Source organism: Wyeomyia smithii, chromosome 2 (genome assembly GCF_029784165.1).
Source record: "Wyeomyia smithii strain HCP4-BCI-WySm-NY-G18 chromosome 2, ASM2978416v1, whole genome shotgun sequence".
In the NCBI taxonomy this organism is placed as follows: Eukaryota; Metazoa; Arthropoda; class Insecta; order Diptera; family Culicidae; genus Wyeomyia; species Wyeomyia smithii.
The window spans coordinates 209,244,179-209,259,763 of record NC_073695.1 but is presented as its reverse complement, the minus strand read 5'-3'; the positions used below and the strand labels follow the sequence as shown (position 1 = coordinate 209,259,763).

Genomic DNA, 15,585 nt, shown 5'->3' with positions numbered 1-15,585 from the left:
TTTGAGACCCGCAAAAGCACTCCAACGAGGAGAGCTGGTATCGTACGAAGTGGCGGAGGCAGACTTACTACTACTATTTTTTCGAGCGCCTCAGCGGTGCATTTAATGTCGCTTTCCGATTTTTATATACATATTTGTGGCACCAAGCAGCCGCATTCGTTCGTACCAGGTAGAGTGTGGACTAACCAGTCGGATAATGGTTAACTGATCGAATGAGATATATTCAAAGCTTGTACAATTATCGCGAAAAAAACACTTCAGAAAACACACTCATTACTCCACCAATACTAGCGACAAATCACACAATGAACCAATAAACTCGATCGCTAAAAAGTGAATGGAAAAAGGACAAACATAAAACAGCGAATGTGGGCAATGCAAACCTTATGCGACTACTCCGTCGCTACCCTTCTCCTACTCGCTGACTTTCATTGGACGAGAAAAAAAATTAAGTCACCGGCCGCTCTCCACAGCGTAAACCACAGAATCAAAACAAAACGGAGAAAAACATGCAACCCACTTCGTTAGCGGTAAATCAAACCCGACCACCAACTGGACACTCTGTTGCCGGGTTGGTCTGGTGAGAAAAAGCTCCACTCGCGAAAGCTCCGAAGCGAGCACGATCCTCCACGTGGCCCCTCAGTCACTCATCGCTAGCGACCAAATGCTTTCAACCGATTTGTATCACAACATTTCGCATGATCATGATCGCGTGAGTGCCACTTGAACGAGTGTTACACTTTCCCTTTTCAGCGGCTGCAGATTGGCTGACTGCACCGCCTATGGCATAATATCTCGGCCAAACGCAGGAGGGCAGCATCGCCAGCCTTAGAGCCGGGGCAAGGCTAGTGGAAGCTCCTTGGACTCCTCTTCGCTGAAGAGTGTATTGATTTTTTTCTGCCGGAATTATACTACTGAACTGAATCGATTCAACAACGGCGCCTGCACTGCACTGGTCTTCAATGTGCGAGGTGTTATGATTAATCATAAGCGCAGTACCACTAAACTAGTAGACCACTAATAATAATAGCGGGTTTATGCAGATGGGGACCATGGACTAGTGGCGGCTGACCGATAGACGCCGTGTTGTTTACCACCAAGCCGCGATTCGCTCCGATGGACAATGCAAACATGTAACATATTTTACCCATACGGTGCTGTGCGATTTTATAATTGGTTATAAAATAGTCATTAACTATTAGCAGCCGGTCCTGGATGAGCTGTTCAATAATTTCGTGCGAATGATACCGAAGCCTAGAACCAGACATTACGCAAAAGCTGCTATGGAAATGCGCTTCAGATTACTTATAGAAACAATATTAATTAGACCAATTGTTTCGGGCTAATTGAATTGCTATCTATTTCGTGTCGAGCTTAACTTTTTGACAGGTTTTAACCATCTGCTATTAAGACTTAGGTAGGTACTATTATTCACAGACCTACGACTAATTCAACTACGTGGCCATATTTTGTCTCCATCCTTTATTTGGTCTTAATCGATAAAGCGTGGCTTATAAATAGGTACATGAGGTACTTTTATTTTTATCTTTTCAAGTGTTGTTTTTCGTAAATAAAAATAGTGTTTTGATTCTTTTGAATGCTAAAAAAGTTGTAGAATACCACTGAATCTTTTTCGATTTTGTAGTCGAGCGAATGATGAAGACAACGGTTTCAGTTTAACCAAGACATTCTACTTTACAGAAACCTGCACCGTGAGATTTTTTTACAAAAGTAATAGGCAGGTACCAAACACATTGAGCGCTCTGTTTTTTCACTGCCAAATTACCTGTAAAAATTGGTTTAAAAATCATGAAAGGAAACCGAGAGGCACATCTGTCATTGCACAATGGTCCAGAAATCGTATTTAGGAGAAAGTTTGGATCTAGGGCTCGATAGCAATATTCTAGCGAGAAACTTTCTACTACAAAGTTGTGATAAATGATGAAGCGCATATTTGAAAGTCATCAAAAATTAGGGTGACACGAATTTTCGATGAATTTAGAAACCTAACATTATTACCATTGTAGAAACTTTCTACTAGAAAGAGAAAAAAATTGTCATACAATGTTGTCATGCCGTTAATTTTAAGCGACTTATAGCGAATTTCTCTATTCCACGAAGTTAGTGGAAATCTACGGAGGAATAGAGAAGCGATATTGCGATTCATGATGCAAGAAAGAGATGCCAGATAGCCCCAGATGGGCTATGCGAATATAGAAATTCTTTATATTCTTATCTTTAGCGTAATTTGTGTAATTTGTGTACGTAATTTTTCACCAAAGCTTTGGAAGACTTATTGGAAGACTTTTAGAGTTGTTTTTTCCAGACGAACATTAAACAATACTGAAATCGTAAAGATATTCACGATCCTTTTCAAAGGTTTTGATGTTTTTCATAAATAATACCCTCTTTCGATTTGTTTGTCATTTTTTTAGGACAACATAAAAAATACCCCTTGACTTCATTGTTAAGGCCAGATTTGTCTCTGTATATGGAGAAGTTTTCAAAAAATATGTTATTTTGTAAAAATGTAAAAATTAGAATAATTTCTTAATTATTATATTCGACATTTTTGCTTAAAACAAGTAATAATTACCTTTAATTTGATCCAAAAACATCAAAAACCGATCAGCTAATTCAAAAGATACGAATTTTTAAAAATAAAATGTTTTAAAAAATGTTTTTTTTTTTGACCACCCCATTTTGGAACTGGTCACCTAAAGTGCTTTGATTGTGCTCAAAATTGCAGGGATTGATCTTCTTCGAAAATAATCGGATTGGTGTTTTTCGATGGGTCGTTAGGGTGGCCAGAAAAACGACTTTGTACAATTTTTTTATTTTCAAAAAAATTTAACTTTTTAACCAGTTGATCGATGATCGATTGATGTTTTTGGATCAAATTAAAGGTAATTACTTTCATTCATATTCTTTTCTTTAGAACAAAAATGATTTTTCCACTCTTTATCAACGTTTTATGTCTATCTTTCTATCTATACCTATAAAAATGCAGTCCGGTCTCTCTGTCGGTCTGTCTGTCTGTCTGTCTGATCCATATAGGCTCGGAAACTACCGAACCGATCGACGTGAAAATTTGTATGTAGGGATTTTAGGAGCCGAGAAAGGTTCCTATGATGGTTTGAGACCCCTCTCTTTTCTGAAAGGGAGGGGTCCCATACAAACGAAATACAAATTTCTGCACATCTCAAAAACTAACCAAGCAAATGGAACCAAATTTGGCATGTGGATGTGTTAAGGAGTAACAAATATGTCTATATTGGTTCGACACCCCTCCCTCTTCTGGAAGGGAGGGGTTCCATACAAATGAAACACAAATTCCTCCACATCTCGAGAACTAACCAAGCAAATAGAACCAAATTTGGTAGGTGGATGTTTTAGGGGTAACAAATATATCCATAATGGTTTGACAGCCCTCCCTCTTCTACAAGGGAGGGGTCCCATACAAATGAAACACGAATTTCGCACAGCTCGAGAACCAATCAGCCAAATACAACCAAATTTGGTATGTGAATGTTTTTAGAGGTAACAAATATGTCCATAATGGTTTGACTCCCCTCCCTCTTCTGTGAGGAAGGGGTTCCATACAAATGAAGCACAAATTTCTACTTATCTCGAGAACCAACCAACTAAATGGAACCAAATTTGGCAGGTGAATGTTTTTAGGGGTAACAAATATAAAGGTTTGACACCTCTCCCTCTTCTATAAGGGAGGGGTCCCATACAAATGAAACTCAAACTTCTCACAGCTCGAGAACCAATCAAGCAAATATAACCAAATTTGGCAAGTGAATGTTTTTAGGTGTAACAAACATGCCCATAATGTTTCGACACCCTTCCTTCTTCTGGCATATCTCCAAATACCATTTCGAAATATGAGATGGCGACTTCCGGTTTCTGAAAAACAGCGGCAAATGACCAAATACCACCCAATATGGGTATTTCCGGGATTTTTATGATGCACTGAAGCCACAAATCGACCTCAGACAACAAATCGAATTATAAGATGGCGACTTCCGGTGTCTGGAAAACAGCCGAAAATGACCAAATTCCACCCAGTATGAGTGTTTCTTTAACCAGAATGACGCTCAGATCCAAGATGGCGACTTACGGTTTCTGAAAAACAGCCTGAAGTGACCAAATACCACCCAATATGTGTATCACCGGATCCAGAATGATGCAAGGAGCTAGAAATTGACCTCAGACACCAGTTTGAATTGTAAAATGGCAATCTCTGGGAAACAGCCGGAAATAACCGAATACTACTACATATGGATATTTTCGTAATCGAAATGATGTATAGAAGCCAAGCATTGACCCTGGACACCATTTTGAATTCGAAGATGACCACTTTCAGTTTCTAAAAAACAACGAAAATAACTGAAATGCATTCATTATATTTCCGGAATAGAGGTGATGTACAAAAGCCAAAAGTCGAGGATGTTGTCATTCCGATAAAACCAATCATTTCAAATGATATAAACAAATCGCAGGGAATCAATGAATTTGAAATGTTTGAAATTATGAAATTGAACACTAAAATAGGCGAGACGAAGTTTGCCGGGTCAGCTAGTTTTATATAAACGTATACCCTATACTGCTTACCCCAATAACGAGGGATCTTTAAGGAATTAACAGTAGCCTTCCCTCAACGAAAAATAAACAAATACAAAGTCGTTCAATAAATCCAAAGCATTCAAAGAGTTTTAAGAATGTTTTCGGCCGTTTTCTTGAAAAGTCATGCAGTGGGTTTTCGAAGTTATCATGGTGGCGTCAGTTGGACGGAACTGTGAGTTTGGGAAAAAATGAAAAACTATTTTGTAGAAAATCATTACACTGGTCGACAAATGCAAAAAAACTTGGTGCTCTAGCATAGATAGAAGTGCATCAAAAGGCCGCAGAGTAATTGCTCGCCGGGTTCGTCGCTTCTACGTTTGCTTTTGGGTAAACTTCATTTAAGGCTCGAGGAACCGTCATTCCTGGGTATGTTTGTCTTGGTGTTTCACCTCGATGGTATCAGTATCATGAGCGATTAGCAACTCCTTTCCAAATTGAATTTCCGGGCTTCACAGCGTCTTCTTCGCTCTACTGGACTGCTACAACCTAGCTTTCCCCGTACTAATTTCGGATTTAACGACCCGTTAGCTCGCTGTATTCGATCATTCTCCAAATTGAAGACCTTTTTGTTTTTGGCACACCATCACACAATTTCGGGCTGGTAAACGGCTGGATAATACGTACCATCAGTGCCAAGTGCACCTACAGAAATAAAATAGACCACACACGTGGTCCTTAGCCTCTTATCCAGCCACTCCTATCCCAATCTTCACGCGGTGCCAACCCCGGTGGGAGCTCTTTTGAGTCGTCCATGTTAGGAGCGGCTCAAAACGGCGTCTGTACTCCAGGTTAGGGGCGGCCGATTACCGTCATCGTGCCAACGTGGGACTCTAAACAGTACTGTGCACGATGGTCCTCCGGCGAAACAGGGGGTTGGTGCGCAGAGCTTACAAGCCGCCACCGTAAACCACTCACAAGTAATTAACGAGGAACAAAGAAATTCGGACTGGAACAATTGGCACAGACCGACGAAAACGGACTAACGATTGAAAACTCGGGACGTCAAACTGCCGATCTCTCAATTTCCAAGGGAGCACTCGAATGCTCTTCGAAGTATTGAAATCCCGCAGGTTCGACGTCGTAGCGCTGCAAGAGGTGTGCTGGAGGGGCTCAATAGTACGTACGTTCCGGGATGGTCATGCCATCTACCAGAGCTTCGGCAACACACATGAGCTGGAGACAGCTTTAATAGTGATGGACAAGATGCGGAAACAGGTGATTGGGTGGTGGCCAATCAGCCCTCGAATATGCTGATTGAGAATCAAGGGCCACTTCTTCAACATAAGCATCATATACGTGCACAGCCCTCACCTCGGAAGTACCGGAGACGACAAGGATGAATTTTACGCGCAGTTGAAGCGTGAGTACGACCACTGCCCTAACATGATATCAAGATCGTCATAGGGGATTTCAACGCTCAGGTCGGCCAGGAGGAGGAATACAAACCGGTGACTGGAGGGTTCAGCGCGCACCAGCGGGCCAACGAGATAGGCCTAAGACTCCTCAACTTTGCCGCCTTCAATAACATGGCCGTGCGTAGTACCTGCTCCCAGCACAACCTCCAACACAAGTACACCTGGAGGTCACCAAATCAGACAGAAACACAAATCGACCACGTTCTGATTGATTATCGGCACTTCTCAGACATCATCGACGTCAGATCCTATAGGAGTGCTAACGTCGACTCGGATAACTACCTGGTGATGGTTAAGGTGTGCCCAAAACAGGTGTGGCCAATGGTTAAGGTGTGGTTAGATCACGCGCGACTGAAGCAACCTAACGTCGCCGAAAACTACGCGCATTCGCTCGAAGTTGCGCTGCCGGAAGAGGACCAGCTGGAGGAAGCTCCCCTCGAGGACTGTTTAACACCATCAGAACAGCCATCAACAGCGTAGCGGAGGACGTCATCGGGCATGTGGGACGAACCCAACGAAAAGGGTGGTTCGAAGACGAATGTAGGAGGGTGATGGATGAGGAGAACGCTGCGCGGGCGGCGAAGATGCGCAGTGCCACTCGTCAGAACGTGGAAAGACATAGACAGAAGAAGATGCAGCGAACCCAAATCTTCCGGGAGAAAAAGCGCCGCCTGGAGGAGGAGGAGTTTGCAGAGCTGGAACAGCTGCATCATTCTCAGGAAACGCGAAAGTTTTATCAGAAGCTCAACGCATCCCGCAGAGGCTTTGTGCCGCGAGCCGAAATGTACCGGGATAAAGATGGTAGTATTCTGACGGACGATCGTGAGGTGACCGAAAGGTGGAAGCAGCAGGAAAAAGCGATCCCGCCGGTGCAACAAATGTAGAAGACGTGCCAGCCCAAGTGATAGACGAAGTTGAGGATGCCATCAAGCAGCTGAAAACAATAAATTGGCTGGGAAGGATGGCCTCGGAGCGGAGCTTATTAAGATGGGAGAAGCTGGCCACCTGTTTGCACCGGCTGATTGCAAGAATTTGGGATACAGAACAGCTACCGGTGGAGTGGAAGGATAGGGTTATCTGCCCTATCGATAAAAAAGGCGACAAATTGGACTGTGGGAACTATCGTGCGATCACCGTCCAGAATGCCGCTTACAAAGTGCTGTCCCAAATCATTTTCCGTCGCCTCTCACCCCTAGCCAACAGATTTGTGGGAAGTTATCAGGCCGGCGGGAGGACGGTCTACGATGGACCAAACCTTTACCATACGGCAGATCCTCCAGAAATACCGTGAATACAGAACACCCATACATCACTTTAAAGCCGCGTATGACACTATCAACCGAAATGGGCTTCACGGACGTAAACGGCTTTACGGGGAAGCTTGTTAGACTGATAAAGGCTACGGTGGATAGGACGCAGTACTGTGTGCGGATTTCGGGTGGGTTGTCGGGTCCATTTAAATCCCGCAGGGGGCTTGGACAGGGTGATGGTCTCTCCTGCCTGCTATTCAATATTGCGCTACAGGGTGTAATGAATTGAGCGGACATCAACACGCGGGGTACGATTTTCAACAAATCCAGTCAATTCGTTTGCTTTGCTGATGACATGGACATTGCCGGCAGAACAACTGCGGCGGTGGCAGAACAGTACACCAGACTCAAAGGCGAAGCAGCGAGGATTGGGTTGCAGATAAATACATCTAAAACGAAGTATATGCTAGCCGGCGGAACCGAAGCCGACCGACATCGTTTAGGCAGTAGCATTACGGGTACTAAGGACCGTCTTTGGCGGCGTGCAGGAGAACGGAATATGGAGGCGAAGGATGAACCATAAGCTCGCGCAACTCTACTGCGAACCCAGTATTCAAAAGGTGGCCAAAGCTGGACGGACACGCTGTGCAGGGCACGTTGCAAGAATGCCGGACAACTACCCTGCGAAGATGGTGTTTGCCTCGAACCTGGCAGAAAGAAGACGACCAGGGGCGCAGCGAACAAGATGGGTAGACCAGGTGGAGCGAGATCTGGTGGAGAATACACGGTGTCCCAGGGATTGGAGAGCAGCAGCTAATAACCGAGTGAATTGGAGAAACTTTGTTCATCAGGCTATGTCATGACGGAATGCCAAATAAATAATAATAAGAATTGTAAAATGTTCAAATAAATGAATTCCTAACAATACAAGGTGCGCCATAATTATTGCAACAAGAAACAGAGGGGTGTTAACCACGTTTTGGTAAGTATGAGAAAATTTTTGGAATAGAGATAATTTATTGAGTAAAACCTGTTAAAAAAACTATAACTTATTCAATGTGTCCTTCTTTAGCTCACAGCTCGGAGACGCTTAGGATAAGACTCGACTGTCATTTTGAGGAATTTCCTTCCAAACTTTAAGCAGAGACTTCTTCAATTCGTTCATACTTGTGTGTTTTCGTGAGCAGGTCTTTGCTGCTAACATCCTCCAAATCAAGAAGTCCATCACGCTGAGGTCTAGCGAGTTTGGAGGCCACTCATCCTTGGTGATAACAGAGAGAAAGATGAAATTGCACCAGTTTTGATCGGTCTTCTTTGTCTGAGCCGGGACACCGTCTTGTATGAAGGTCATGTTTTGATTGTTTTTCTGGGACCAACCGATCTCTTTTTTTTTACTCAATAAATTATTTTTATTTCAAAAGTTTGATGTTTCTTGTTGCAATGATTATGGCGCACCCTGTAGAAGAAGATAACTGAACTGTTCGAAGTTTTTGCTACAAGAATGTCTATCCCTTGCAAGTTTGTTTGTCATATTACTTTAATGATGGATATGTGTAATTTTGATTGAATTTTAAGTTTTCGGAACAAATTCAGCTATTATTATTATATTGTTAGATGAAAAAACAATTGAGCATTTTATGCTGGATATTCCGAAAAAATTAGGAACAGATTGGTTATATTGTAGTGATGAGCATATTCTTAGCTCAACACTTGCGTATCCGACCCCTCCAGAGCCGAAAAAAATGAAAATTCTTTTACCTGTCATTCCGCAAGAACTTTTAAAAGATCACAAATTTATCATAGTTTTTAGGACAGTAGAGGACATCTCAAAATTATCCGTTGTTCCGGATTTATTAAGGGAAGCCGTGGGGCAAGTACCTTTCCAAGGACACAGGCTAAATTGAAAACGGAACCGAAACCTGGCTTGCGACGTATCAAACTTGGAGTTTTTACAAAACAAGACCATTGCTGATCGTTTCATGTGTATTTGTCCATTTGGACCTCTACTGGCCATTATTGGCCGAGTTCCGAGAATTGGGTGCCCCGGGGAAAATGATTGTTCATACAATGGTTCCAAAACCTGGCGTGCGGCATATCAAACTTCAAGTTTGTGCAAAACAAGACCTCAACGCACTATTGGATCATCACAAACATCGACACGTCATAAGTTTAAATGCGGGATTTAAATTTCACCGATTTACAATACTTAACGTCACTTCATGGATATTCCTCCATTTCCCGCTACTACACTTTTTAGACTTGCCGGAAGTTTTTGCCACGATAATTCATACCTAGAAACAATTCATAGTTGGAAATACCATGGCAGTGAGTAAACGAGCAGAAATTTTCGAATAACTAAAGAGTAGCAGCGGTCATAGTGACCGCATGTTCACAGCTTCATTCATTTTTATCATTCAATCTTTCTTCAAAGAGGTAATAGTGTTATCAATTTGAATTGAACACATATATCGGTTGAGGCCTATCAGAACTCAATTTGGAAGCCTCGTTCACTTTCCATTTCAAGCAAAAAAGTCAACACTCAGGTTGCACTCGAAACGATCGTTTATTTGCCTTTTATGCTTGTTTGAAAATCCTGAATGACAATGTTATTCTAGTTTGTTACTCACTACAGCGAAAAAGGAATCAATACCTTATGGAAAACTACTTCTTACAATAATTTTTTGTTTGTCAGTGTTATTTGCTTCTGGATAAAGAATAAAATTTAAAAATTTTCTTAACAATTAGACGTCTTAAACTTCATCCGATATCTAGTACAGGTGAACACTCCGCTTGCTATAAGGTTTTTACTGTCATTCAATCCGGCGTTATCGTAACGTCCTCGTTTGCACCAACCTCACTGTCATCGTTGCCACAAATTATCATCGGTTCTACGGCGGGTTCATCAACTTCCATTGGCGTTGGGAGGGCATCTGTTTTCTCCATCTCTTCGCTGGTCACGTGCGATCGCGATTCCATCGTGAGCTGAGGTTCCTGAGTTGTTTTTGTATTACCGGCTTGGTCACATTCGGAGCGCGGTACAGTAGTGGAATCTGACTGTACCTCTTCCGGTGGATTGTTTTCAGTTTCTTTTTCGACTATTTGGGTGGATTGATTCATCTGTGATTCTAACAAACCTAAATCTGTCGGGTCATGTATGATTCTACGAATTTCGTCCTCACCAAGTGCTCCCAACTGATCGTTTATCGCAACATTTGTATCTGAGTTGTTAGGCGATCCTTCGTCGGGTAATCCACCGGGTTCAACTGGAGTCGACTCTTCCATACGTTCCGCGTTGTCGTTCGCTTCTTCTGTTTTGCTTACAACCAATTCTTCTTGATCAGCCGAATCTATTTTCTCCTGCTTAATTTCGGTGGCGAGTTGTTCCGTTTCAACTGGTTGTGTAATGGGTCTTTCCTGACTGGCAGAATCTGATCCCTGCTCTACATTCGATCTTCTTCGCTTGTCTTTCTTACCTTTCTTCTTTTTCCTAGACTGATTTGGATCATCATAATCGGCAGGAGCAGCGCTGCCCACCACATGAACAACCTCACTTCCCGATTGATAAATTGTGGTCACGTTCTGGGTGTCAACATCCCGTACCTCGAAGATTTCTCCTTCGGGGCCATCCACCAAGTGTGAGGCTAAAACTGTTTGTTCGGTTGAACCGTCGGTCGGAATGGACGGGTTCCCTGCCGAGTCGAATACTAACTGCTCTACACCAATACTAGCGACTTTTGACGGTCCGGTGACATGCCCAGACATCTGTTGGAACATATTGCGCAACTGTTGGACCCCTTCCCGTTCAGTTCCTATGGGAGCTTTCAACCTGAATAGACGCTTTGTTGAGCTCGGATCTTGCGAGTGATGTGATGAAGCGCGAATACGAAGTTGATGATCAATAGGCAGTACTTCACAGCCCGGTTGAATTGATAAATGCAAACGATTCATATCAATACCGACCAACAACGGTCGGAATTTTGCGTGAATTTTCGGTTGGTTTTGCGCTGTAGAAGAGCGACGTTTTGCGGTTGCCATATTTCGATCACTGGGTGGTGGATTTGAAGTAGCGCGAACAGAACGTGACATTTTGTTAGAGCAAGATGAATATGAACGTTTTCTCCGGTAATCCACGTCAAAGTTATCCTGGTAAGTGGACTTCGAACGTCCTCGTTGATGGAGTTCCAGCGCAGAAGTGAAATAATCCGGAGTCTTTGGTACGGTTGAATAATCCGGTTCTAACGGCGTTTTTGCCCTGGTCGGTGTTTTGCAATATCTTGGCTGTGGAGTTTTCGATCGATCCGGAGTTTTTGAACGTGCAATTTCTCTTGGAATCGAATCTGGGTCGATCGACTCCTTTTCGAAATTATGTTTTTCGATCAAATGAGCCGATAGTCGGTAGCGCTTCAAGTTGCTATAGTCACACTCCGTACAGAAATATCTGTACTTTATTTTTCCGGGCGTTTTTTCCATCTCGTTAATTAGTAACGATTCGTCGTCTTGATTGTTGGCTAGTGTCGACAGAGGTTCATCATCAGAGGGATTCTCTGGTATCTCTGTAGCAGCCCTTGAAGGTGGACGCGATGCTGCTCGCGAAACCGGTCGGGATTTAGAAGCGGTAAGACACAATTCCGAAGCTTCAATACCATGCACGCGCATCTTGTGATTTTTGACGTAATTTCTTTTAGCAAACGTCATTCCACAAATGTTGCATCGTATCTCACAATCGTGATCTTTCAACTCCTGCTGAGAATCGAACCTAACACCGCAATATTTGCAGATAATTTCTACATCCGCCTTAGGTGCTTGATCATTACTTGATTCTTCCAAGTCCGTTGGGGAATCACTTTCGTATCGGTATCTAAAACGACAAACGATTATTTTATTATGCAATACCATAACGGAATTTAGAACAAACCTTTTTTTCGGCCTTGAGGTTTCTACCAGCAAACTTTGCGCGTTCTTTTCATGCCCTTTCGGGGTCCAGTAGCTCTGCCATTGTGTTCGAACAATTTTATGTTTTTCGACCAGATGTCGTCTTAAATTCCATTTCGAAGTATATGATTTGCTGCAGATGCTACATATGTACTCGCAGGTATGTTTTTCCATTGACACGATGTCCTCGAATAGAGCTTCACATTTGTTGCACTTGACTTCCGCCTCCGTCGTAGTAGTAGTGACAGTAGTCGTTTCTGAAGTAATCTCTTCCTCCTCTCCGACTTCATTAGAAGTAGTTTCAGTAGCTGTTTCGGACTCCTGTTCAGATTGTGGAGCTTCCCAATCAATCTTCCGTTTGCAGTTCCGCGTTACTATGGGCTCCTTCTTAATCGACGGTGATTTTGGCTTAGGAGAATCAGCATCGGAAGTCATTCGAGCGGATCTTCTGGTGATGCGAGTGCTAGAGGAGGGTGGTGTAACCTCAACAGTTTTTTCCTGCGGGGTTACAGCTGTTATTTGTTCTGGTCCCAATTGCTCCAATAATTCCTCCCGGAACCGTGCTTGATTAGCAAGAATAAGCTGTTTCTGCTTTTCTAGCTGCCCCAACCATTTCTGCGTTTCGCTGACATCCTCGTAACATTCTACACAAATGCTCTGACTGCAACGATCCTTACTGGAAATCTTTTCCCCCAAAACAAAGTCCATTAACATTCAAACAGTAAATCAACCGACGCTTCTCAACTTACCTTCAAATCATAGAGATCCAGAAGAGCTTCATCCAACCTCTCAACCGATCTTATCTCTAGCTGCTGCTTTGTGTCATCCAAACACAAACGGCAACATTTTTGAAACAATCTTTCCTTCATTGCGAAATAGCGATTTAATAGCAAAACGATTAGCTTAGAAAAAACTTGTCCGATACGGGACGCAATCAACGAAATTTGAGAACCGGCACACTGTTTATTTTTACTTACGCTCGCTTCGCCTCGCTTACCTATCAGCAGAGATGCCAGTTTTTTTCTCGAATGTCAAAGCAACTGCTCGAAAAACGAACAAATCTGCTTGATGGAAATGGGCGATGGATAACCAAAGCATATCGATACTAGACAGGGATACCAGCCCGCATAATTAATAACCATAAAACGTGCCTAACAACTAGTTCGGGATATCCTGCTTTTTACGCACCATAATGGCGGTCGCTATAATGCGTGTTCGTAATATGCGAACCTCTCTTCTTACGTCAGATTTGCGATTTCTGTAAAATTGGTTACACAAATGTTGCCAGATATATTTTTCTTTTGATAAAATATATGAAGACTTCAAACTGACGTAAGCAGAGTTGTCAAAAGGGTGGGTAATTTATTACGAGCTTTGCATTATAGCGTCCGCCATTATGGCGCGTAAAAAGCTGAATAGTTTCGACTGTATATGGTATCGTTGAACCATATGGATTAGGGCTCGTTCAATAATTACGTAAGCAAATGGGAGAGGAGGGGGTGTGCAATTTTCTTACGCTATCTTACAGGAGAGGAAGGGGGGTGAATTGATTATCTTACGTAAGCAAAACATTGTTAATGGAACTGTTCAAAAAACTATGTTGATGAAAGTATGGACGGTAAAATTCATAAAAAGAAAATTACGGAAGGAATATTAACTCGAATTGAGGACAAAAGAGAAAACGAAGTATTGTGCTTGCTTCAGAATGATAAAACTATAATAAAAAATCTATATAAAGTATATATAATAAGATCTTACTAGGGAGGAAGGGGGTATAAAAAATCTTACGATGTCTTACAAGGGGGGAAGGGGGGTTATGAAAAGTGGAAAAATATCCCAGCAAACAATTTTGTTGAATTCCAGCTTATTAGGCTCTAGTTCAGCCCGAACTCGCTTAACTGCAGCTTAACAAGCTGTAAATCAACAAAATTGTTTGTTGGGATGCTTACGTAATTATTGAATGGCGGATTTTTGTCAGCGTCTCCTTATATTTTTGATTTTCTCAAAATGTGTGCAGATTTTTTGCATGCGCGAGCGAAATGTTTCAAATTATGGATAGATTTTTTTTCAGGTCACCAGGCAGGTAAATCACAATATTTACAACGCAATTCCCTTTGAAAATTTACACAGGATTTTTGATCAATGTTGCAGCTCTTGGTTGAACGTCTGTCTGTGATGAGGTGTTGCACGATGAATGATTCTAAAGTGTTTCGCATATGATTTCTATATGTTTTGATCAGTAGGGCGAATTCAAGTGCAAAACACTTTATAACACCCCTATTGGCGTTTAAACGCAAAACTAAAAACGACCGTGCGACTTCTGGATTTGAACTTCAGAACTAGGAAAATGATGATAGTTTTAATTTTTAGCCCAGGCTGATATACACAGGAGACTGTTTTTCGTGCGATATTTGCGTTAAATGGATGTTCTTGGCGTCAAGAAGAATACACCTGGTTAGAAACTTCCAGCAGAATCTAGTAGACTGATTACTGTCAAGAAAATACATACGAAATTGCAAATATATGAGATCCGGTCTGGTTTCTAATTTGAGCGCGTACATAGCGTGTTGGAATTGCATCTTCTTAGTTAAAATCTGACGTTTAGTGAAAAAAACCTAAATTTTTAAAAGTTCCCCGCTACATAAACTCGTAATAACTCACTGCAAATAGAATCTTGATAGGTTAAAATGCTGCCTACAAATCATCATCATCATTTTTACTGCAGCGCCAGCTGTCAATCGAACAGTCATTTTAATTGCCCATGGCATCGCGTCATGTTTCAGAGACATATGTGTAAACGAGATAGCATATCAGCGCCTCTTTTCATACATCTCTATCTTACTGCTGACAGCGGGCACAACTTGATTTGAGCCCAGGACATGACTTCATTGTTACTCGGTATACACACTTACACACTTAGATTTTATTGCCGAGAACTCAACAGCTGATAAATTCAGCGAACTGTTTTACAAGTTTTCGGTAGAATTTTCATGAACTTCGGCAGACGAGATGTCATAACTTGCTGGTTCACGGTAAATCGATATATTTGCTGAATGTTCGTCGAACTATATTGCTGATTTTTGTGAAAAAGTTCGCCGAGATCGATCAGCTGTTGGGAAGTTTGCCGAGATGAATTAAGTGTGTAGATTTTATCACCGAGTACGGTAAAATGAATAACCGAGATTTTAACAGCTGAGATCTCGGTAAACATCTCGGTAATGCATCAAAACACCGAGATTCTGTAAAAGCAATAATCAAAAACCTGTCAACTTTAACGAGATTCTCGGTAATGTTCAACTGTCATAGTATTACGAGAACTTCGGTAAAATTTACTGAGGTACGTATTTTGCCTTTTT

The 15,585-nt window shown here is 42.1% G+C and overlaps 1 protein-coding gene across 1 annotated transcript; it reads right to left on the bottom strand.

Moving 5' to 3' along the window:
- Positions 1-9,848: 9,848 nt before the first annotated feature.
- Positions 9,849-13,242, bottom strand: LOC129721598 (uncharacterized). Its single transcript, XM_055674352.1, has 3 exons — positions 12,979-13,242; positions 12,213-12,913; positions 9,849-12,155 (listed from the first exon to the last, which is right to left on the bottom strand). Exons 1-3 carry the CDS (start codon positions 13,096-13,098, stop codon positions 10,112-10,114), a joined length of 2,865 nt encoding a protein of 954 aa, XP_055530327.1. The 5' UTR covers positions 13,099-13,242; the 3' UTR covers positions 9,849-10,111.
- Positions 13,243-15,585: the final 2,343 nt, after the last annotated feature.

Coding starts and splice junctions, on each gene's coding strand:
- LOC129721598 (XM_055674352.1), bottom strand. CDS start 13,098: ATGAAGGAAAGATTGTTTCAAAAATGTTGCCGTTTGTGTTTGGATGAC. Junction 12,914..12,978: donor TGGATCTCTATGATTTGAAG/GTAAGTTGAGAA, acceptor TTGGGGGAAAAG/ATTTCCAGTAAGGATCGTTG. Junction 12,156..12,212: donor ACCTCAAGGCCGAAAAAAAG/GTTTGTTCTAAA, acceptor TTGTCGTTTTAG/ATACCGATACGAAAGTGATT.